Genomic DNA, 25,206 nt, shown 5'->3' with positions numbered 1-25,206 from the left:
AACTCAGATGGTACAACTTGGCCCTCCATAGGTTATCGTGCAACGATTATAACAGCAATAGAATTCATGTACCAGAGGAAATAGTTGTCTACTGGGAACGAAACTAAGAAAATAATACGATAGGAATACATCGAATACGTTTCTTTTGTTACCTGTTACATCTCGAAATATACGTTACCATGGAAACCGAAACAAGATGTGAGAGAGCAAGAACCTTGAAGAGGAATATTATTTGGTGATGAATGACTTGGTGTTCTCACTATCCGTTAATGACTACTTTTCTTAATTCGGATAAGTTCAAGAGACTAGATACTTAAATGAAACTTCGCGTTTAATTCTGAATTATTAATTAGCCATAAATAATTAATATTTTAAGTCATTCAGGTTTCAATTTTTATGGTAAATTCATAAGCTTTAGATTATATTAAATGACAGGAAATACTTTTGGGATTGATGTAAAGTGCTACAGAAAATCAGTATCTCCTGATATCATTTATTACACCTTCATTTATACAATGAATTTTTCATACAGTATCTTCTTTCTGTTATAAGCACCTACGTAATAATCAGGAGGCGTTGTTATTTCCTTCACTTCTGCTAACCATTTCTTTGTGCGTCACATTCTTTAGCTGAAAAATAGAACAAAAAGAGATGATTTAGTCCACAAGTTGCACTCGATTGTAAACTAAGCTTGCAACGTTGTGGCCAGAGAGAGAGAGAGTGAGAGAGAGAGAGAGAGAGAGAGAGAGAGAGAGATGGGAGCTACTTCACCTGGTGATACAGACCTGAGTTTGTTGACCTCTTACATCTATATTACGAGAAGAAATAGGAGTGTGTTAACGACGATGTTGCTAGACTGTTGAAACTTCAAACTTAATTTTCTAATTAACCTAATTATTTATAGTACATAATAGTACTCTATCGTCCCTTTCGGTCTGGAGGATAATTTCACCTTTCACTGTGTATAATATATACATACTTATATACGGTATATATGTATATATATATATATTTATTATTATTTAGTTATTTATATAAAGTTCTATTAATCTGTCCATTCGAAAGAGTTTTATAGTCTATTATATACTATATTGATTGCTATTGCTATATATAATACCCTTATTTTCATGTATTTCGGGCTATATATTACATTATAGTATTTTTTCGTAGTAACCAGTCCGGTCTAGATATTTTTTTATGACTTGCGCCTAATTTTTATTTATTTATTTATTTATTTATTTATTTATTTATTTATGTATTTATTTATTTATTTAACCTGGTAGAAATCAGGCCTTCTCTCCCCCTCTACCAGGGGATTACAACTACAATATTACGAATACAATTATGATTACAATTAATATTAAATTTACAAATACAATAAAAATCAAAGTAATAAAAGATTAACTGATTAATAGAAGCTAAACAGTTTATTGTAAAAGTTAAGAAGAGAGAAGCATTTCTTTTATTGATTAAGTAAAAATTAAACCTACTCTACGCAGTAAGAAAATGCTTAATAAGTTATCTTCATGTTATTCTCTAGATTATATCAAGGTCAATGACATTCGTGCCTCGGAAAAAATCAATACTTTCGCATCTGCGCACATCTCACAATTCAGGTCAGTTCCGCTCCTCACTTACATAACCATAACATGAATACTTATGAATAATTTCAAGTTAGAAATATGGTCGAGCATAAAAAGCCGTATGAAGCTTGCCTATAATGGTAATTAAGACGCTTGTATGAAAATTATGAAACTCGCTTGCGCTCGTTTCATAAACAAACATACTTGCGTCTTAATTACTATCATTATAGGCTCGTTGCATAATGTACTATAAATTAACTCTGTTTTGTTGTTGATACTCTTCCTCACTTGAAAAACTGCAAGAAAAATGTTGACTAATTGTAAATAATATATAAATATTATTCACATTTATTCTTATTAAATGTGAAAGTAATTTTATTTCTGAAAATCGAAGCGATATAGGTAGCGAAAAGGTAGATAGGTAACTAAATGAAAGAAAGCCTTTAAAGGAAATCTTTAATTTTTTTATTTTGTTTATAACGAAGGAAATTAACCCTTAAGGGACACCAGAACTGAATTTTTGGCTAAAATGGTAAAAATAAATGCTTTTTTTACATAAATAATTACCTTATTTATTATTATTATTATTATTATTATTATTATTATTATTATTATTTATTATTTATTTAACCTGGTAGAGATAAGGCCACCAGGCCTTCTCTTCCCCTCTACCAGGGGATTCAACTACAATATTAAGAATACAATTACAATAATTATAATTACAATTCATATGAAATTTACAAATACAATAAAAATCAAAGTACTATAAGATTAACTGATTAATAAAAGCTAGACAGTTTATTATAAAAGTTAAGAAGGGAGAAGCATTTGTTTTATTAAGTAAAAATTAAACCTACTCTACGCAGTAAGAAAATGCTTAATAAGTTTGCATTTGAACGCTACTAAATTCCGACAGTCTCTGATGTCACTGGGTAGGGTATTCCACAAGCGCGAGAGCGAGATTGTGTATGATGATGGATACGATGATGTCTTATGTGTTGGTATGGCTAGTATGCGGCTATTTTGCGTGCGTGTGAAGAAATTATGATATGATGACAGGTAACTGAAACTGGAGGCAAGATAGGTAGGTGTAGAGGTGTGAAGGACTTGGAAAAGGAGAATAAGAGAATGAACATTTTTACGTTCGTTAAGTCGTAGCCAGTTTAGAGTTTGGAAGGATGGGGTAATGTGGTCAGCGCGACGGACATCGCAGACGAAGCGAACACAAGAATTATGAACACGTTGTAATCTTTGCGACTGGTTGACATTGAGGTCGGTCAGTAGAAAATCACAATAATCGAAGTGGGGCATTACTAGTGTTTCCACTAATATTTTCTTGAGTGATAGCGGAAGGAATTTTCGAATGCTGTTTAAGGAATGTAGTATGGAAAGCACTTTTTTGGTAGTATGGGTTACTTGGTTATTCCAGTTTAAATGGTTATCAAAGTAAACACCAAGGTTTTTAACACAGGAAGCAAAAGACACTTTGATAATTTGACAATTTGATAATTCTATATAAAGAGCACAGGGGAAAAACTTAGTAAGTCCAAAATTTCGATTTACCGTTTTAGATGTCATCTATTAGCTCAGGTAGTATAGATTTGCGTTATATAACTGCACGGAATAACAAACTTATTATTCCAAACAAATTTTAATGATGGTGACCAAAAGGCAGTACAATATAATGGGTCTTGAAACTTTTAACTTTCTCCTATAAAAACTGTAAAGCGTAACTTATCACGTTTTACGCCTGAACTCTTCATATGTAATATAAATAAATATGGGGAGTGTTCCCTTACTTGGTTGTTAAGTGTTTAGTGTTGGTATTCGGATCTAACACTCTGGCAGATTTTTATAACATTGAATATGAGCCGTTTAGAGCAGAAGTGGTGTAAGTCAAAAATGTCTAATGAGGGTTAAAGTAAACATTCTGTAAAATACAGCGCAAAGTAGCAATTAATATTCAGTTTATTTAAACTATTAGTAGTCAGTGGATAGCAAGAAGGACATATTAATTGCTACTTTGCGCTGTATTTTACAGAATTTTTACTTTAAACCTCATTACCCAATTTTGACTTACACCACTTCTGCTCTGACCGGCTCATCTATTGCCAGGAAAAAAAAAAGTAAAATAACTTTGACCTGAATTAGGCTTATTGGCATATAATCGGTCGAGATGGCATTACAAAGTATAAATGGATTGAAAATGCCCTCATTCACGCTTCTGATAGGGCGCTCCTTTGGTTTTTCGTAGTAGTAAGAGAAACCTAACAGATACTGCTTTGCCTATTGTTTTATTATACTCACATTTCTTTACATGCTTCTGAGGGCAGTTCTGGAAACGAGGAAAAAGAAGAGAATTACTTTACAAAGTTACATTTTAATTACATATAAAAGCTTAAGACATGCTCTGATTTTCAAGAATACATTTTAGATTGTGTTTCAATATGTCTGTAGAAATGTTTTCATAAACAAGTCAAAATAGTTGTTCACACAATATGCAGTCGTTCAATTTGCCCATTTTAAAATTATATACATGAGTATATATTGGTACATCCTCGAAATTGCTGTACCGGTACATGTTTCTAGGAGATTTAAATAGATGGTTAGGATTGAAACACTCTAGGACAGGCCTGCACATGGTTTGCGCTCTCCGAGCCGGCTCACAGCTCATGAGCGGAATGCAGATATTAGCTGCGCTCTGTATAAGAGTGGACTGGAAGAAGGGGTGATCTCGTACAAAATATACACAAAAGGAAGTACTATTACGAGTGCTTATGAAATGAATTCCCGTTCAGTGTTGAAAAACTATCTTGGACTATTATTAATTAATAAAGAAATATTTATTTTACAGAAACAATAGAAATTTTATACCTACTTAAATGTATAATATCATGTTGTTATAGGCTATTTTTATTTATCAGTACATCAAAACGAGGTTTTATGCTGTTGGCAGCTGAAAGGAACAGTAGCCTACTGATCGTAATGGAACATCAGTTACGGATATTCGATGTCTGCCTTTATTAAAGTTGATTATAGAAAACAGTTGCTCATAAATATAAATGTTGAGCCAAACATAGCAATCATTTTCACAGCCAGCCTGTGTAGTCGTGGATATTATTGCTAATGTTTAGTCTTGTAAAACTCAACCAGGCTGGTAATATTATTCAACGATCTTTAGCCCTTAGGGCACATTGAAGATCATTAAATTCGAGCTGTAAATCGTAAACACCGCTCTCCCGCTCCGAAGGAGCGCGCGCGCTCGTTGAGCGCTCTAGGATGAGTGACTTGGACATTACTAATTTTGTTGGTTGACCGAGGAACGTTAGCGCTTGTAGATATTACCTACTTTATTATTGAATAATTTCAAGGAAAAATTGTTCCGGGGTCGGGTATCGATCCCGGGACCCTTCGCTTAGCGCACGAATGCTCTCCCGACTGAGCTATCCCAGGAACTATACACGACACCGTCACAATTTTTCTTTATATCCACACAACTCAAATGGGCTGACAAGACGCCAGAACCCAACTTTGAGTGCACACAAATTCTGTGTGACTTAAATTGTGGCTTCCTGTTAACGTACCTCGTTACTGGGTTGGGTGACAAAAAAATATAGGCATTACTTTTCAGAATACCCTTGTATTTTGTGACTGTATCAAGTAACTTGTGTAGTGGAGATCTTTCCTGAATATTAAACTATTGCTTTAATGTATTCTGTTGTATTTTTATTACTGCAAAAACTGTGTATCACTACTCATTAAAAAACCCTGCGTGCACCTGATCTCTTTATAGAGATATGCACTGTTTTTTTGGAACAGTTTCAAAACCCGATGAAACGAAACATTAGGAAAATTTAATAATTGGAAAAGAGACCGGGACTCGTGGAGTCATTATTCATAGACCAGAGCATGTAAAGGAGGTGTTAATGATTTAAGGCATGCCAGTTTTTGTGATTTCTGTGGCACTGGAACAATATTAATGCGTAGTCTACATGATAAGAAGGTTGTTATACTCACTTTGACTACGTGGTCGTCTATCATATGGTCAAATATGCCTGCAGCCGCGTTACAGAAATCCATTTCGAAGTGTTTGGCTACAGCTGAAAAAGAAGGTTCAGAGATGTACCATCTTTTTTTATTCTATTCTATTGTATTGTATTTATTAACATTCCATGGTTTTCATACATTGCTTACAGCTAGAATATGGAACAAGTCAAAAAACTTAATACTATTATAAAATCTGAATTTATAGTCACAGTCTAGATGAAATATATACAGACGAGATTTACAATATAGTCTACTAGTACAACACAAAGTTTTAGTATCAATTTCATGAAGTGTTATTGAATGTCATGAATTCACCTACAGAATAGAAAGCGTGAGAAATTAGGTACTTCTTTAATTTGGCCCTAAATAATTTTATGTTTCCAGTTTCATTTTTTATATCCATAGGGCGGCTATTAAAAATTTTTACTGCCATATAACGCACTCCTTTTTGATAGCACGATAGACCTTCCGATGGAGTATCAAAGTCATTTTTTGACGTGTATTTATGCTATGAACTGTTGCATTAGTTACAAAGTTTTCACGATTACATACGAGGAAGATTATTAATGAAAAGATATACTGACAAACCATGGGCATTATTTGTAGTTTTTTGAAAATAGTCCTACACGATTCCCTAGATTTGGCACCTACTATTATTCTAATTACTCTTTTTTGTAATAGAAATATACTGTTACTATCTGTGGAATTTCCCCAGAATATTATTCCAAAAGTCATTACCGAGTGGAAGTATGCAAAGTATATTCTTTTTAAGGTATTGATATTTACTATCTTTTGCATAGATCTAATAGCAAAATATGCTGTATTTAGTTGTGTGGTAATTTCTTTAATATGATTTTTCCAATGTAACACATTATCGATTTTTAAGCCAAGAAATTTGGTTGTTGTTGTTTCTAATAGGGATCTATTGTTAATTATTGCGCTAGAAATTTGCGAGATTGAATTTGGACAGGATTTAAATTGAATTATGTTAGTTTTGTTACAATTTAATACCAATTTATTGACTGAGAACCAGTCACATATTTTGAAGAGAATTTCCTCTGTTGAAGATTGGAATGTGTTGGAGTTATTGGCTGTAATTACTATACCTGTGCCATCTGCAAATAATATGGGATGACCTACATCTTTTATTAGGGGGGCAAGATCATTTATAAACACTAGAAAAAGTAGGGGACCTAATATTGATCCTTGAGGAATTCCATTACTAAGACTTCCCCATGTCGATGCAGATTTCATAGTTGTATTGATTTCAACTTTCTGTTTCCTATCTATGAGATATGAGAGAAACCATTGTTGTGCAACACCTTTAATTCCATAATAATCTAATTTATCTAGCAGCATTTTAGAATTACAAGAAATGTTTTAGGATAATCTTATAGAGTTCGTATAGGGATGGTAAAAATATGCACTAGGAATTTATAATATGTAATTAGGATTAGAACAATTGAGGCCGACGTCTTGTATTGAAGTAGTGGCTTAGGTCTCTTGAGACAGTTCCAGAATATCTTTGAGACTGGGCTAAGACTCCCAGTTAGCGGTCTTTCCACTGTGAGAAAAAGTGGCGACTATTTTAGATGAAGACCGATGTTTTATTTTATTAGAAATAAAGATGACATTCAAATTGAACAAGGAGATGCACTATCACTTTTACTTTTCAACATGGCTCTAGAATATGCCATTAGTACAGTTGAGGATAACAGGGAGGGTTTGGAATTATTCATGCAGATGACGTGAAATATGTTAGGAGAAAAACCACAAACTATCAGAGAAAACACTGGAATTTTACTTGAAGGAAGTAAAGATATAGGTTTGGAAGTAAATTCGGATAATACAAAGTATGTATATGATTATGTCTCGTGACGAAAACATTTTACAAAATGGAAATATAAAAATTGGAAATTTATCGTTTGAACAGGTGGGAAAATTCAAATAACTTGGAGAAACAGTAACAAATATAAATGATAGTTGAGAGTAAATTAAGCGCAGAATAAATATCGGAAATGCCTGCTATTATTCGGTTGAGAAACTTTGATCATCGAGTCTACTCTCAAAATAGGTGAAAGTTAGAATTTATAAAACAGCTATATTACTGGTTGTTCTGTCTGGTTGTGAAACTTGGACACTAACTTTCAGAGGGTAACAGAGGCTAATGGTGTTTGAGAATAAGATCCCTAGGAAAATATTTGGAGCTATGAGGGATGAAGCTATAGGAGAATGGAGAAAGTTACACAACGCAGAATTGCACGTATTATATTCCTCACCTGGCTTAGTTAGAAAAATTAACTCGAGGTGTTTGAGATAAGCAGGGCATGTAGCACGTATGGATGAATCCAGAAATTGTGAGTTGGGAGGCCGGAGGGTAAAAGACTTTTGGAGAGGCCGAGACGTAGATGGGAAGATAATATTAAAATCGATTTGAGGGAGGTGGAATATGAAGATAGAGACTGGATTAATCTTTCTCAGGATAGGGACCGATGGCGGGCTTATGTGAGGGCGGGAATGAAATTCCGGGTTCCTTAAGGGGAGTGGATGGTATTTTTTTGGTGAAAAATGAGTAAATTTTCAAAAAAAAAATTCTTTAAAACACTCTGTGATATGTTTGGAATGCACAGCATAACATTTTGTGGGTATTTGTGCCCTGATCGGATGTTGAGACGTCATTTTTAAACTTCCTGCGTTATGGATTTTTAAATATCTCACCCACTTTTATTGTTGTTTCCGGAAAATTAAATTAAAAAAAAAAGTCTTTAAAATACCCTTCGATATGTGTGGAATGCATTGCATAACATTTTGTGGGTATTTGTGCCCTTATCGGATGTTGAGACGTCATTTTTAAACTTCCTGCGCTATGGATTTTTAAATCACACGCCCTCTTTTATCGGTTTCCAGTAACTTCATTTTTTTTTCCTACATTGCCAGACAAAAATGGATATAATTTATGAACTATTGAAGATACATGCATAAAATTTAGAACACACATTCTTTAGACTATTAGGAAACTTTTCTCTTTAACAGAATTTTGTTAATTGATTTCATTTTAAAAATACGTCAGTTTGTTTGCAAGAAAGGAAATCAGAAAATTGTTATTAAATTTTAATTGTTTATTTTATAAACGTAGGGGCTAATATCAAAATTCTGTTACAGAGAGTTTGTAGAACATGCGTTTGCAAATACAGTGCAAAAAACTGTTTGAATCTATCTTTAAAAACGGTTTAGATATACATATGTATCGGTTTTAGTACAATCCTGCATTGGGTATATTATTTTTAAATATGGGCCCCCAAATATATATATATTTTTTTTCAAATTATTTTTATTTGGTTGAAATGCCACATCTATGAGCTGTCTACATAGAAAAAATAATATTTTAAACCAAATAGGAAAAAAGTTAAAAAAAATACCTCCTCTCCCCTTAAAAGTCATAAGTAAGTATGTAATTTAATTTGCTTTAAATATAATGTACAACTGCCAAATAATGTGTCGATTACTGTTTGGAGAGAGCTACAGACAAGGAGAAGAATGACCATTTTCGGAGCAGTTACTGTATAAAAGTGTTCCTACTTTATGTGGAACACACCTGTAGGCAGATCAGCACACCAGTAATGAAGTGTACAAGACATCCATGTGAGTCTCTGAACTAACCTTGTTGTTGACTATTGGCCTGAGAGATGAAGGTATTGCTTTGTTTTGCCAGCATATCATTTAATTCCTTCTGTTCGTAGTATTCGGTGCAATATTTCTGGGCAGCTTTCGGTTTCAAATTTCCTTTGTCGTCACACTGAAAATAAATTAAATATAGTTTAGAGAATGTATTTTAATACTCCTCTAGTCCTCCTTCTGTTGTCAATTAATATTAAGTCTCCTAATAGTACGGCTATTGATTATAAACATACGTCTGTCTTGTATAGCTAGACATCACTAAAGTGTATCGGAGCACATATAATCACTTTTTACTTTACAATCGTATTTTTATGCTCGACCATGCAGAACTGTAGTAATTATACACCTGGTAGCAGTCCTTTAATGCATATCATTAAAGTACACCTATTCATTAAAGTTCAGGTTTTCGATTATTCTCAGATATGCAATCGAAAGACGAGGGAAACGTCACGGACGCTGGAAATCCAATACTGTCGCAGAAGGTTATGTTCTGTTACTATAATAATTAGCGTTAATTGTAAATAATATTCAAATAAATTCAATTTGTCATCTCGTTTTCAATTGTAAATCAATTTCCAGGTTATACATTCTCTGCATTACATCAAGGTCAATGACTTTATTGTTCCTCGGAAAAAATCAGTACTTTCGCATCTGCGCACATCTCACAATTCACGAGCTATGAACAAGGTCACTTCCGATCTTCTGTCAGATACAAATAAAATAAATACTTCTGAATAATTTCAAGTTAGAAATATGGTCGAGCATAAAAAGTCGTATGAGACTTTCCTATAATGGTAATTAAGACGCTCGTATGAAAATTATGAAACTCGCTTGTGCTCGTTTCATAAACAAACATATTTGCGTCTTAATCACTATCGTTATAGGCTCGTTACATAATGTACTATTAATGAATTAGAACGCACTACTTGTATGAAGCATTTTTAGGCCAATCGGCAGCATGGTGAATAGATTGGAAGGGATCATCACAGAGTTAACGACGGGTAACTACGAATATAATTATCGCAATTTACATGTTCCAGAAGATTTCAACTGATTATATCAACTCAGTCTCTTTAACAACTCTGGTCCACACCTGTGGAGTAAAGGTCAGCGCGTCTGGCCTTGAAACCAGGTGGCCCGGGTTCGAATCCCGGTCGAGGTTTTTTCCTGGGTTTTCCCTTAACCCAATACGAGCAAATGCTGGGTAGCTTTCGGTGCTGGACCCCGGATTCATTTCACTGGCATTATCACCTTCATTTCATTCAGACGCTAAATAACCTAGATGTTGATACAGCGTCGTAAAATAACCCAATAAAATAAAAAAAAATAAATTACAACTCTGATAATAGTGATACATATTGCTCCTGGTAAAAGCGATGTATATAACTATCGGCCTGTTAGATTTATATCAGTTGAAGATGAATTGGTGTTTAGTACAGTGTTACCATGGAAGCTGGAAATTTCCAAGAATTCATGAATTATACTTTTTGTGTCGTATTGTTTTTATTCTGAAGGAGTGCCTGTATAGTCATAAAAACAATCTTATCTCCATTTCGAAGTTATGCAGCTATAAAATATTTGTAAATTTCTCATCACTCCTATGTATATTAATTTTTTTTGGTCTGAAAATCAATGAAGAAGGAAGATTTAATGTTTTATAAAATTGGTTCACTTGTAAATATTTATAAAAAAAATATATAAACAGTATATTATATATTAATAGTTATACAGGGACATAATTTTATTTTTACTAATATTTTTAATATTAACGTGGCTATACCTTTGGATCAACACCGTTTACTACCCCTTCCACGACTGGAGTGCGATGATACTTGCGTAATATACAAACAAATCACTTTGTTATAGTCCCGTCGCTCTAATTTCCGCGTTGCAGGCCGGCTACATTTAAATGTGTGCGTCTTGTGATTCGCTTATGAAGACGTTATTCATTTCTTAAGGCTCGATAAATAATATAATCGCCCACCATTTTGGCTCTTTCGTTGGGGTTCGCAGAAAGCACACGAAGACGTTATTTGCCGCTCAATTATTTGCTGAATTACAGTGCGTTTTATTTATTATCATAGGAGCTACGACATGATAATGTTTAACGGTGTGGCAAATAGATTCCTCGTATGGTAGCTCGACAACGAAAGAACAAAAATGGCGAACGATACTACCTATCTAGACTTTATAGAGCCTTCACTTCCTGGACGTAAGCAAAGAGGAGGAGTCACGCAGGAAATAACAGCGTCGCGACTATAGGTATAGGAGGGAAGAAAGGTAGTTCATCCATTTACGTAAACTAGGAAATATCGCGCTTTTGAGTTTGATCATTTTCATTAGGTTTTTGTTTAATCAAAATACAGTACAGTATTAACAATGAGTGTTTTTATTCACGAACTGAGCTGTCCATGTGGACGTATTCATTATGCAGTATATAATTATTATACTGTCTACAGCACATTAGCGTACAATATAGAGAATGAAGTTAAATTGAAAAATAATCATAATATGGATATTTAAACACATTTTTGAAAATGGTGGCCGTTCATTTCTATTCAGGCTTCTGTTCTAATCTGCATATTATCGCACTATATACTATTGTACCTAATCCCAATTACCAATTTCGTCCTTCGTACTCATGTTGAAATAATTTTGTACCTACTCTATAAAAGAGTACCTTACGTACTGTAAATTCAATCTTCACTTCTACACGATCCGAAAAGATAAAATTACTTAGACATACTATCTACTGTCCGTCCAAGTGGTTATGTCGTAGGGTCGTAGAAAGGGAGGAAATCACGTGAAAATTTATTACTTAACGGGGCCCTTTTATTTAAGTTGTTTTAAACATTTGTATAATATTACGTAGACGTCCAATTCCTAACAGAAATTAATGTTCTCAGAAAAGAGCTAAGACAGCCCAGCCACTAGCTGGCGAATAAAAGCTGGTGGGGGAAACTGGGATACGACGTAGGCAAATGGACGACAGTACCTGTGCGAAAATGATTCAATATTGAAAGCTCTTTCGTCACTGGAAAACGCGAATATATTTTTGGAACGTACTGTTTACTATGACTGTATATGAAGTCTTGGATCTGTGTGGAGGACGGTTGGACTTCATTAGTAGAAGGGGTGGGAGTGAAGTACATTCAAAACTCAGGTACAATAAAAATTGAAGTAAAAATAAAATTATGTCCCTGTATATTAATAGTTATACTTTAATCAACATGAGGTTAAAATTCTAAGTCAGTTTTCATGTACGACTATCAGTATTTTTGCTATTTTTGTGCTGTAAACGACGTTTGATTTCTTATTTTCCACGACGTCTTTATATTCGTAAGCAAGTGTAGACTAGAGATGAACAAAACTAACTGCCGCTCTCGCTCGCTGTTTTCGTTGGACTTGTTTTCGAGTCTCGCTCATCATTCTCGAAATAGTATTTGGTCGGCGTGGAAAGATTTGGAAACTTTGAATAACATACTGTACATCATTGAAATAAATAATATTGGAGATGTTTAAGAAACCAGCATATGCTTAGTGATAGGAGGAAACTTGACAGAAGCGATTCCCACTAATAAAGGAGTAAGACAGGGCTGTAGTATCTCGCCGACACTTTTTAATATTTACATTGACGACATGTTTAGAACATGGAAATCTTATGTTACTCCAGGAATATATTTAAAGAACAACACTTTCTTGAACTCCCTTTTATATGCTGATGATAAAGTAATTATCCAAGACAGTGAGGATAAATTACAGAAATCAATTTATGTTTTAAATAAAATAACAAAAGAATATAATTTTAAAATTGCAGCTCAAAAAACCAAAACAATGGCATTTAAAGGAAAATACCCAATAAGGACAAAAATAGTAATCGATGAAATAATTATAGAACAGGTTAAATATTTTAAGTACCTAGGATGCTACATTTCATATGAAAGAGATATAGACCTGGATAAAAAACTTAATAACTTTCGAAATGTCTGTGGAACAATCCATAGATCTTTAAAAAACAAAACAAGACAAGATACACGGATAAAATTTTTCAATACAATCGCAGTACCTATGCTAACTTATGGAAGTGAAGCCAGAATAATGACAGAAAAAGATAAATCAAAAGTCCAGGTAGCAGAAATGAAATTTATGAGAAGTACACTAGGATGTACAATACAAGATAAAAAGAAGAACATAGATATACGGAAGAAATTAGAGGTGGAACCATTGCTGGAGAAATTAAAGAGAAATAACAGAAGGTGGTGTGAACATCTACAAAGGATGCCGAACTACAGACTGCCAGCTTTAGCAATGGGATATAAACCGAAAGGAAGACGAGATGTAGGAAGACCAAGAGCGAAATGGGCGCCGGAACAGGTTCAACATGAACCTAATCCTTGAAGTGAAGAAGAAGAAGAAGGAGATGTTTAATCGATACAAAACGACAAAACAAAACAATATCATAGTTATCAAAATGTTATGGCTCTATTACCAGAGATTACCTATGGTTGTATAAGTAGAAAAAAATATCAAATAAATTTGCACTTCTACGAAACATAAACATAACGTGTAATACAGCTTTAAAATTTGTCTACTTGAGATTATACACTGGATCCCAAAAATGCAAAAAATCCTAGCCTTTTAGTAAGGGCCTAGTAATTAAATTAAATTGAGAAATGGATTATTATACACTGAAAGTTCTAGTCTCCATACGATGGCGGTAAGGTACTGTACAAAGATTGGGCGCTTATATATTATGAATTATTTGGAAAGCGAAATACTGATAAGTCGAATATTATTTTCAATCCATAACTGGAGAAACAACAGGACATTATGTACTCACCATGCCCTCTTTCTTGCACATGCACTCGTGTAGACACTGAAACATGATTTTTAAACTGTTAATATTTATCATTTTGTGGTATGATTATGATTTACCTAGTTAATTAGACATAGATGGTGATCACTTCGATATGACTAATTTTCTTAATCATGCTGCCACATAGTTTCTGGTTTCGGGTAAATTGTCTTAAATATAATATAAATACTAGTTCTTGTTACAATGCCCAGTGTTAGCCAATTTTCAAACCACAGAATATATTAGTTATATGTGTGTATATACATTAGTTAAAAGTCCCGCACCACCAAAATAACTTTTGTGCGAGATCGTGCGTATTTGCTTGGTTTCCGCACAATACCAATCCGCGATAAGTCTAAAATTCCACATTCAGTATTCCCAACCTAACACACATAACAATTTCCCTCTTCTTACCGCTTAAGTGACATATTGATTTTACTGCTTTAGGCTTTTAACATATTATTTTTAGAGACGTTCAATATAATAATAATTATAAATTGGAAACTTACCACTGCAATTTCACCTAAATTTCACTCTTAATTATTGTTTTTAAATATTTGCAAAAATTAAGTAAACTCTACAACTCCACTAAAGTTACTGCATTCGTGATGAAAGTAACATTAAGAAAGCCGTGAAAAAATCAACAAGATTCCAGATGCCGATGTTATTACTGCAATATGTTATATAAATAATATTGTTAAGATATTACAATGAAAAAGAAATCATTACATAACCTTACCGTTTGTTTTAAGTTCGCATTTATAGACTGGGAAAAAAAAAAGACAGACGTATATCACGGCCTGCTGGAGTATATAAACGCAGAAAACATTTTAAAGCAACATTGTTGAAGATAGGTATTTTTGTTCTGCAAATTTTCCGTCATTGAGCAGAAACCAAGATGGAGATTTCATTGCAACTAATTAGAAATGTCTCTTTCAGGTATGTAATAAACGATCTTCGCACAAAATATTGTACGATACACGAGCGGTATGTTTTCTTTCAATTCTGGGAAATTAAAAAAGCTCAACTACGTTTCGCTTTTTCAAACTTTTCCTCGGACATAAAAACTTCAACATACCGCTCTTGTAACGCATATTACTATTGAAGCATGTAGTTCAGTGACATGAAACTTCGCATGTGGGGATAATCATATACTAAGAACTCAATAATGGATTACCGAGTTTTTTCTACTCCAACTCTCTTATTTTAAATGGAGCACCCAATATATTTTTTATTTTTGAATAAAGCTCATTAAGAGCTTTTCAAAAAGTACCACACTTGATACTTCTGTAGAAATTCAGTTTTCCTAAAGCCTGGTTAAATCATTCCTTCAATGGTTTCTATGATTGAGTGACACATTGTAAAGCAGCTGAGGGCTACCAATTTGAACACATAATTTAGACGGTGAAGAATAACCCATAGTCTTCCAACATCACACTGAACAGTTTTAGTTATAAAACATTGAACACATTTTTAAACAAATTCAATTGAATTTATGTTTTAAACACATTGCATGTACTTTAATGTTCGTATTGCAAAATGATCTATGGAAGATTTAATCTATATGTCATTCAATGTATGTTACCCACCAATTTATGTCAAGAAAACATGGTTATAAGTGTTCAAATGTATTAAAACTCACCTAGTTTTTAAATCTTGTATGCTAAAAATATCACCTGAAGATGACAGGTCGAAAATATTCGTGATAACTTTTACCTATTGTAATTTTCAATGTAACAGAATTTTCTGTCATTGATAACTGATAAGTGATTGACTGAATAATATCATGATTTTAATATATCTTTGTTTTGTTTTTGTTAAGGAAGGAGTGTTTTATTGTTTTAATATTCGATACACTTTTCTGTTTTCTTGACGTAGCAACACTGAATTTGTACAGAAGTATCAAGTGTGGGTACTTTTTGAAATTAGGACTGTTCTAATTGGATTCTCAGTGAATTTGTTTTAACAGAAATTATAAAACAAAGAATACTTGCCAAATACATTTGCACCATGCCCTTCCGTGAATCTTTATGGTATTTGTCTGTAATAATAAAGTAATATTACTTTCATGTTCATTGGACATCCATAAAACTACTTTTCACGGCATCGAAAACATCTTACTTACGGTGTTTTATCGTTTGAAAACAATCATTAGCAAGCTGCGTTTCCTCCTTCAAAATGGCTTTGTTGTAGTCCCCACAACACGACTAGACAAACACAAATGCAAAACATTCCATTAACAACCACACAGTTATCGCTGGGAGATCCCAAAGTGTATGATTTAAAAATAACCTAGGAGGAGTTAAGGGGGCATATGAGGCACTCAGAAGCAAAGTGATACAAGTGACGTTTAGTAAGTTTTGAGATAAATGACTTTTAAGTAGAAAAGGAAATTTAAAAATCTGTTACAAGACTATGTTGCTATAAATTTACATTTGTATATGTTGGTATCTATATATTTTACCTTCTAAATAGAAATTATCTGTTCTAAAACAATTTAGATAAAATAGGGTCCTAAAGACACTTGTATTATTTTGCCACGGAAATATTTTTGTGGAGAAGTAATATAAGTGCAACGGTTTTCAGTATTTGTGTATTATAATAATATGTTTTAAATAATTATTTAAAACAAGAACAAGAGCATTATTTACAACATTGAAACATTCCTGTCTTAACAGCATTTGAGCTTTCTTATTATCATATTATAACACAAAATGTGTCTGTATAACCGAAAGAATAAGGTTAAGAAAAGTTTTAATTTTTAATGAAATTTAGCCTTAGTCACTGTCCATTACGTCACTAGCCTCATCTGAAGATGTCACATTTCTCACTGCTGCGAGATCTGTGTTTCTGTCATGAAGTGCATCTGTAGGACTCCTACAGCGAGTATTCCTTGAACTTCCTATTTCATGCCCTCTTCCCCGTCCACATCCTGCAGTCGTTACTCGTTATTACAGGCCCATCCTCATGCTTCAGGTCATCAAAGAAAGAGTGGTGTATGGATGAGATGAATTTCTTTAGCTATTGCAAGTTGCTCCACTTAGCAAAAGTTATCCTTATTGAATCATGTATAGTTGGTCCAGCTCAATGTGTGCAGGCCTTCCACGAAGATGTTTCGAAAAGTCAACGCTGTAACATATTACCTATCTCTCCATTATGGCAAATCAATTAGTCATAAACAGAAGAAATGCAACAACACTATGTAAACAATGCCCTTGTATTAGTTTGCCTCTCAGTCAACACTCTGTATGCATTGTAATACAAGAGTAAAGCCAACATGGAGGAGCACTGACTGCAACTCCACTTATATTACTTCTTCTCTGAACAGAAGTGACACTAAAGATTTAGAATATACACTTATCTCACGTTTTTTAAAATTGTCACTTGTATCACTTTGCTTCTGAGTGCCTTATATGTGATTTTTGAAACGTCTACAAGTTTCATCCAAAATTAATGAAATTTAATCTAAAAAAACATGCTTATAAAATGATGGTCTGTACACAATATGGTTCCTTTATGACTAATAGTTTTTAAATCAAATTTTTAAAATTTATATAAACATTATATAAAGGTCAATAAAAGAATCTTACGTCAAATGTTTCTAATTTTTAGTTCATTGTATACTCAAAAGCTTGACAATTGTCATGGGTATAACATTTAATCATCTTTTTGAACTCCATCTAATCAGAGGTTCAAAATAAATTTTTAAATTTTAGGGCTTTAATATTACAGTAAATTTTATTCTAAATACAATATGAATAAACCCTGAAGTAACTTCATATCAATATTTCATACAAATGCTAATTAAATTATATTTATCAGTAATTGATTAACTATCGGACTTACTCGTGTTAATTATGTAAGTTTGTGCGGCTTACAGCTGTTTCGGTGTTTCATCACACCATCCTCAGAGTCTACTAGATCCCGGCGTCATCTCGAACTTCTCTGCCTGTTAAGTGGATGTGTTTGATTGTTGAAAGGTGTTGAAAAGTGGAGTCAAATAGTGTATGTGTACTGAAATTGATCTCTGTGTTGAGAATTTGATCTGGGTGTGTTTTAGTGTGTTTGTATATTTCGTATTGTTCTAGTGTGTTGAGTTTTTGGTTCTTAGGTTGTATGTGTAGGATTTCCATGTTTGCATTTATGTTATTGTATGTATGGTTAGCATCAGTTATGTGATAGGCGTATATAAACTAAAACACACCCCGATCAAATTCTCAACACACAGATCAATTTAGTACACACACACTATTTGACTCCACTTTTCAACTTACTTACTTACTTACAAATGGCTTTTCAGGAACCCGAAGGTTCATTGCCGCCCTCACATAAGCCCGCCATTGGTCCCTATCCTGAGCAAGATTAATCCATTCTCTATCATATCCCACCTTCCTAAAATCCATTTTAATATTATCTTCCCATCTACGTCTCAGCCTCCCCAAAGGTCTTTTTCCCTCCGGCCTCCCAACTAACACTCTCTATGCATTTCTGGATTCGCTCATACGTGCTACATGCCCTGCCTATCTCAAACGTCTGGATTTAATTTTTCCTAATTATGTTAGGTGAAGAATACAATGCGTGCAGTTCTGCGTTGTGTAACTTTCTCCATTCTCCTGTAACTTCATCCCGCTTAGCCCCAAATATTTTCCTAAGCACCTTATTCTCAAACACCCTTAACCTATGTTCCTCTCTCAGAGTGAGAGTCCAAGTTTCACAACCATACAGAACAACCAGTAATATAACTGTTTTATAAATTCTAACTTTCAGATTTTTTGACAGCAGACTAGATGATAAAAGTTTCTCAACCGAATAATAACACGCATTTCCCATATTTATTCTGCGTTTAATTTCCTCCCGAGTGTCATTTATATTTGTTACTGTTGCTCCAAGATATTTGAATTTTTCCACCCCTTCGAAAAGGATAAATCTCCAATTTTTATATTTCCATTTCGTACAATATTCTGGTCAAGAGACATAATCATATACTTTGTCTTTTCGGGATTTATTTCCAAACCGATCGCTTTACTTGCTTCAAGTAAAATTTCCGTGTTTTCCCTAATCGTTCCACTTTTCAACACTTTTCAAAAATCAAACACACCCACGTAACAGGCAGAGAAGTTCGAGATGACACCGAGATCTAGTAGACTCTGAGGATGGTGTGATGAAACACCGAAACAGCTGTAAGCCGCACAAACTTACATAATTAACACGAGTAAGTCCGCTAGTTAATTACTTATATTCAAGTGTTAAAAGCAGTGTACGCAAGATTCAAAATGGATATTTATCAATATTTCATTGACATCTATGAGGCGTTTCAGATCAGTCTGACAATAACTGATTGGCAGGTTGTTTTTATTACAGAAACTGAAATTTAAAAGCCGAGAAAAAAGCATTAAGAAGCATTTTTCTCAACCCACCCTGCACCTGTTCCTTCACATTTGATAAAAGTTCTGAAATAGGAAATGAAAACACATTACGAATCTTACTTACAGATGACTTTTAGAGAAGCCAGAGATTCATTGCCGCCCTCAAAAAAAAAAAAAGCCCGTCATCTGTCCCTATATTGAGCAAGATTAATCTAGTCTCTATCATCATATCCCAGCTTCCTCAAATACATTTTAATATTATTCCCCATCTATGTCTCGCCCTCCCCAAAGGTATTTTTCCCCAAAGCATTCCAACGAAACTAACACTCTACGTGCATTTCTGGGAGTTTTCTTAATACTTCATTGTTATTTCACCATAGTGTCCCTTAGCTGGTATTTCTGCGAAAAGGAATAAATGCGATTCTCGCGAAGCCATAATTTCTGATTTCCGACATTAGTTGCACAAAAGATTGAGTAGTTTCTTCTCCCTTACTACGTACCCACTTTGTAACCAGAGGCCTGTACCGGGTAATGTAAATTAAAAGAGCATAGAACTTTGGAAACGAACGAGAAACCAGGTTGAATTTATTTCTCGACTATTTATTTAGCTACCTTGCAATTTTTACAGGACCTAGTAAGAAACGAAAAGATCCGATAAGAACTAAATATTTATAAATACTATGAAAAAGTACAGAAAATAAGCACAACTGGACTGAGCAAATGAACTGCGAGAATAAAGGAAAGATTGCAATCTTGGTGGATAAGTACAGGGACATCATTTTATTTTTACTAACATTTCTAGTATTAACCTGGGTAAACCTTTGGCTTAACGGTTGAGAACCGGAAACGCCATTTACTACCCCCTTCCACGACTGGAGTTCGATGATACTGGCGTAAAATAAAAACAAATCACTCTAATAGGAGGGAAGAAAAGTAGTTCGTCCATTTACGTAATCTAGGAAATATCGCGATTTTGAGTTTGATAATTTTCATTAGGTTTTTTAATCTAAATATAGTAGAGTACTAACAAGAAGTGTTTTTATTCACGAACTGAGCTATCCATTCGGACGTATTCATTATGCAGTGTATATTATACTGTCTACAGCACATTAGCATACAATATAGAGAATGAAGTAAAATTGAAAATAATCATAACATGGATTTTTAAACACATTTTTGAAAATGGTGGCCGTGTATTTCGATACAGGCTTCAGTTCTAATGTGCATATTATCGCACTTTAGACTATTGTACGTAATTCCAATTACCAGGTTCGTACTTCGTATCAGTAACTCATGTTGAAATAATTCTGTACCTACTCTATAAAAGAGACCTTACGTACTGTAAATTCAAACTTCACTTCTGCCCGATCCGAAAAGACAAAATTACTCAGACATGCTATCTACTGTCCGTCCAAGTGGTAACGTCGCAGCGTTGTAGAAAGGTAGGAAATCACGTGACAGTTAATTACTTAAGTTATTTTAAACAGTTGTATGGGTATAATATTACGTAGACGTCAAATTCCTAACAGAAATTAATGTTCTCAGAAAAGACCTAAGACAGCCCAGCCACTAGCATTTACAGAGAGGCGAATAGAAGCAGGTGGGGGAAACCGGGATGTAACGTAGACAAATGGAAAATGATGCAATATTCAAAGCCTTTTCGTCACTGGGAAACGCGAACAAATTTTTGGAACGTACTGTTTACTATGACCGTAAGGCTACTATGACTGTATATGCGGCCTTGGTTCTGTGTGGAGGACGGTTGAACTTCATTAGTAGAAGGGGTGGGAGTGAAGTAGATTCAAAAACTCAGGTACAATAAAAATTGAAGTACAAATAAAATGATATCCCTGTATAAACCTCATGGAAATAAAGATATCGGACGTCCCTGAAAAAGATAGGAATAACGGAGAGAATCCGAAGACGGAACAAACAGAATTGTGTAATCTGTGAAGAAGAAGAAGAAGAAGAAGAAGAAGAAGAAGAAAATTGTTATGTTATGGCGAAGAATAAGTAAACCAAATACAGAGGTGTGAAAATTATTAGAATAATCTTAATTTTAAAGGTTTTTTAATAGTTCCTTCACAAATATTAATTGAATTGATGAATATTGGAAAGCATTGTTGTACATTGGTATTTTTCTTATTTTACAATTGTTATGGGAATTCAGAAATTATTATATTATGTTGGCGGAATTGGAAACATAAAAAATTATATGCACAAAACAGATGTATACGTTCATTTGAACCTTCACAACAATGTAAACGCAAAGAATAATTTGTTTAAAGCATTTCTTAATTAATTTTTTATGTTTCCAATTCCGCCAACATAATATAATAATTTCTGAATTCCCATAACAATTGTAAAATAAGAAAAATACCAATGTACAACAATGCTTTCCGGCATTGTTAGTAGTAAATATATCCTACATCAGTATAGTAATATTATATACCAATATTCATCAATTCAATGAATATTTGTGAAGGAACTATTAAAAAACCTTTAAAATTAAGATTATTCTAATAATTTTCACACCTCTGTAAGTAATTTCCATGTTCATAGAGAAGGCTTCTACCTTTACGTTGTCGGCTGTCAATATAGACAATCAGGTTCGCCGAGATTAAGCGATGTGGTGTCACAAGGTGACTGTGAAGCATGTGTTATGCGTGACAGATTGAAAAGCGACTCTATTTAATTCAGTAACTCAAGAAGGTTCAGAACAACCTTAGTGAGCTTGATTACATTGGAACCTTTAACAGCACGACAAACGTGTATAAAGCAGCGAGGTCTCAAGAAGAACGTACCGGGTGGTCGTGGGCTTCGGCTTCACGTCGCGTTCGTGACAAGTGAGCAGCGGTGAAAGGTTCGAGTCCGGCCGCAGACGACAGGAGAGCCTCTTTGATTCCGGCCAGATCCAATTTAAAAGGCGACGAACTTTCTGCAATTCAGAATAATCTTTATAATTCCCTTACAGATTAAGTGTTATAGTAATATACGTTACAAGAGCGGTATGTTGACGTTTTCATGGTCGAGGAAAAGATTGAAAAAGCGAAACGTAGTTGAGGCTTTTTTAATTTCCGAGAACATGAAAACAAACATACCGCTCGTGTATCGTACATTATTTTGTGCGAAGATCGTTTATTACATACCTGAAAGACGAATTTCTAATTAGTTGCAATCAAATCTCCATGTTGGTTTCTGTTTAATGACGGCAACTTCGGAACACCAAAATATTTTTCTTCAACATTGTTGCTATAAAATATTTTCTGTGTTTACTATACTCCAGGAGGCCGTGATATACGTCTGTCTTTTTTGTCCCCCAGTCTATAAATGCGAACTTAGAACAAACGGTAATTATGTAATGATTTATTTTTCATTTTAATATTTTAACAATATTATTTATATAACATATTGCAGTAATAACATCGGCATCTGCAATCTTGTTGATTTTTTCACGGCTTCCTTAATGTTACTTGTATCAGGAAGGCAATAAGTATCGTGGAGTAGTAGACTTTGCTTAATTTTTGCAAATATTTAAAAACAATAATTAACATTGGAATTTAGGTGAAATTGCAGTGGTAAGTTTCCAATTTATAATTATTACTGTGTTAAACGTCTCTAAAAATAATATGTTAAAAGCCTAAAGCAGTAAAATGAATGTCGCGCTTAAGCGGTAAGAAGAGGGAAATTGTTATGTGTGTTACGTTGGGAATACTGAATGTGGTATTTCACACTTACCGCGTATTGGTTCTGTGCGGAAAACAAGGAAATACGCACGATCTCGCACAAAATATATTACATATGAACAGAGTGCCACAATATATGTGCATTTAGGCTATTGAAATTGCCAACATGCCCGGTCTCGACCGCGTTTCATTAGGAAAATGTGTTGCGTTCACATTTCATAGCGTGAAACACATTCTGAGATAGACCATCAACAGAATTGCCTTTATTTCTCCTGTTTCAAGTTTGTTAGATGTCTCATGTTATTATATATATATATATATATATATATATATATATATATATATATATATATATATGTCCGGCTTCACAGCGAGAAGGTCGCCTTCCGGATCCTAGTTGCCATCTTCTTCTGTCCTCCCAATCACCGTCTTGTACCTCTCTCTGTGACAGCGTTATTAACTCCTTTAATCCATGTATCTCGCGGTCGCCCTCTTCTTTTTCTTCCTTTTCTTCTTCTTCTTCCTCTTCTTCTTCCTCTTCTTCTTCTTCTTCCTCTTCTTTTTCTTCTTCCTCTTCTTCTTCTTCCTCTTCTTTTCTTCTTCCTCTTCTTCTTCTTCTTCTTCCTCTTCCTCCTCCTCCTCCCCTTCTTCTTCTTCTTCCTCTTCTTCCTCTTCCTCTTCTTCTTCTTCTTCTTCCTCTTCTTCTCATTCCTCTCCTTCTTCTCCTTCTTCCTCTTCTTCTTCTTCCTCTTCCTCTTCTTCTTCTTCTTCCTCCTCTTCTTCTTCTTCCTCTTCTTCCTCTTCCTCTTCTTCTTCCTCCTCTTCTTCCTCTTCCTCTTCTTATTCTTCTTCCTCTTCTTCTTCCTCTTCTTCTTCTTCCTCTTCTTCTTCTTCCTCTTCTTCTTCCTCTTCTTCTTCTTCTCCTCCTCCTCCTCCCATTTGGAACCCATTTCAAGATAGTTTTCGGCAGTCTTTAGTTTTCCATCCGCTGAACATGTCCGTACCAAATTAACTGTCTTCTTTGTATTTCTTCGATGACTGTTTTCTCTTTATGCACAAGTCTTCTAATATCCTCCTTCTTGACCCTATCTAGTCTTGACTTCCTAGCTGATCTTCTCTGGAAATCCATTTCAGTAGATAGAAGCTTATTTTTCATACGCTCAGGTATCTGCCACACTTCACATCCATAGAGTAATGTGCTTTTAACTATGGATTCATATATCATCATTTTTGTTTGCTCTTCTGCCATAGAATAGAATTTAGTGTTCCTGTAACTTTCCAGGCGTTAATTATTCTTGAATTTATCATATTGTCATATTTTCCTGTATTATCAAATTTTGCTCCTAAATATGTGAATTCATTACATGATTTTATTGTTATATTATTACTCAAATTCAGATTTTTACTCATACCCCCTATACACAAATATTCAGTTTTATCCCAGTTTATTGTCAAACCCCATTTTGTGTATTATAGTATATTTGTGTGTGTTATAATAAATATGGTTTATTCCGTCACTTGATATTAAGTTCATTGATCGGAATTAGATATCAGTCGGCTTGAATAGTTTGAATTAATAAAAATTTCAGATACTGAAGTCTTCAAATGGTAGGTCAGTTCTTTGTGTGATTATCTAATAGAACTGAAATTGTTAGTTTTAATATGTGTTTAGTTATGTACAGCTTTAGAGTGCACCTCAGCACATGTGTGGACTTCGGTCCTGCGTTCATAGACATCTATGACGTAGTGCAGAGGGCGGCCACTAGAGGGAACCCAAGAGTTGGAGCTTAATCTGAGACGATTCTAACCGGCGTCGGAGTTGTATCCGGCATGGCTTAGTGGATAAAGCATCAGCACGTAGAGCTGAAAACCCGGGTTCAAATCCCGGCGCTGGAGAGAATTTTTCTCCGTTCCATTACTCTTTCATCGTTTAGAAAATAAGTTTTGTCACACAGAAACTTTACAAGTCTCATAAAGGAGGTAGTGCGCAT

At 34.2% G+C, this 25,206-nt stretch overlaps 1 protein-coding gene across 1 annotated transcript in view; it reads right to left on the bottom strand.

Annotated features, from left to right (window-relative positions):
• Positions 1 to 479: 479 nt before the first annotated feature.
• The window catches only part of LOC138697178 (uncharacterized), a 31,211-nt gene continuing 6,484 nt past the window's right edge, over positions 480 to 25,206 (bottom strand). The window contains exons 2-9 of the mRNA XM_069822746.1: positions 22,334 to 22,467; positions 16,289 to 16,370; positions 16,158 to 16,204; positions 14,149 to 14,184; positions 9,291 to 9,426; positions 5,601 to 5,683; positions 3,891 to 3,918; positions 480 to 629 (exon numbers count right to left, since the gene is read on the bottom strand). Coding sequence (XP_069678847.1) covers positions 598 to 629; positions 3,891 to 3,918; positions 5,601 to 5,683; positions 9,291 to 9,426; positions 14,149 to 14,184; positions 16,158 to 16,204; positions 16,289 to 16,370; positions 22,334 to 22,467 — 578 coding nt within the window. The 3' untranslated portion in view covers positions 480 to 597. The remainder of the gene's footprint in view (positions 630 to 3,890; positions 3,919 to 5,600; positions 5,684 to 9,290; positions 9,427 to 14,148; positions 14,185 to 16,157; positions 16,205 to 16,288; positions 16,371 to 22,333; positions 22,468 to 25,206) is intronic.

The sequence above is a fragment of the Periplaneta americana genome, chromosome 3, assembly GCF_040183065.1.
Source record: "Periplaneta americana isolate PAMFEO1 chromosome 3, P.americana_PAMFEO1_priV1, whole genome shotgun sequence".
Lineage (NCBI taxonomy): Eukaryota > Metazoa > Arthropoda > Insecta > Blattodea > Blattidae > Periplaneta > Periplaneta americana.
Note: the sequence above shows the minus strand (reverse complement) of the source record. Positions and strands in the feature narration are given on the sequence as shown.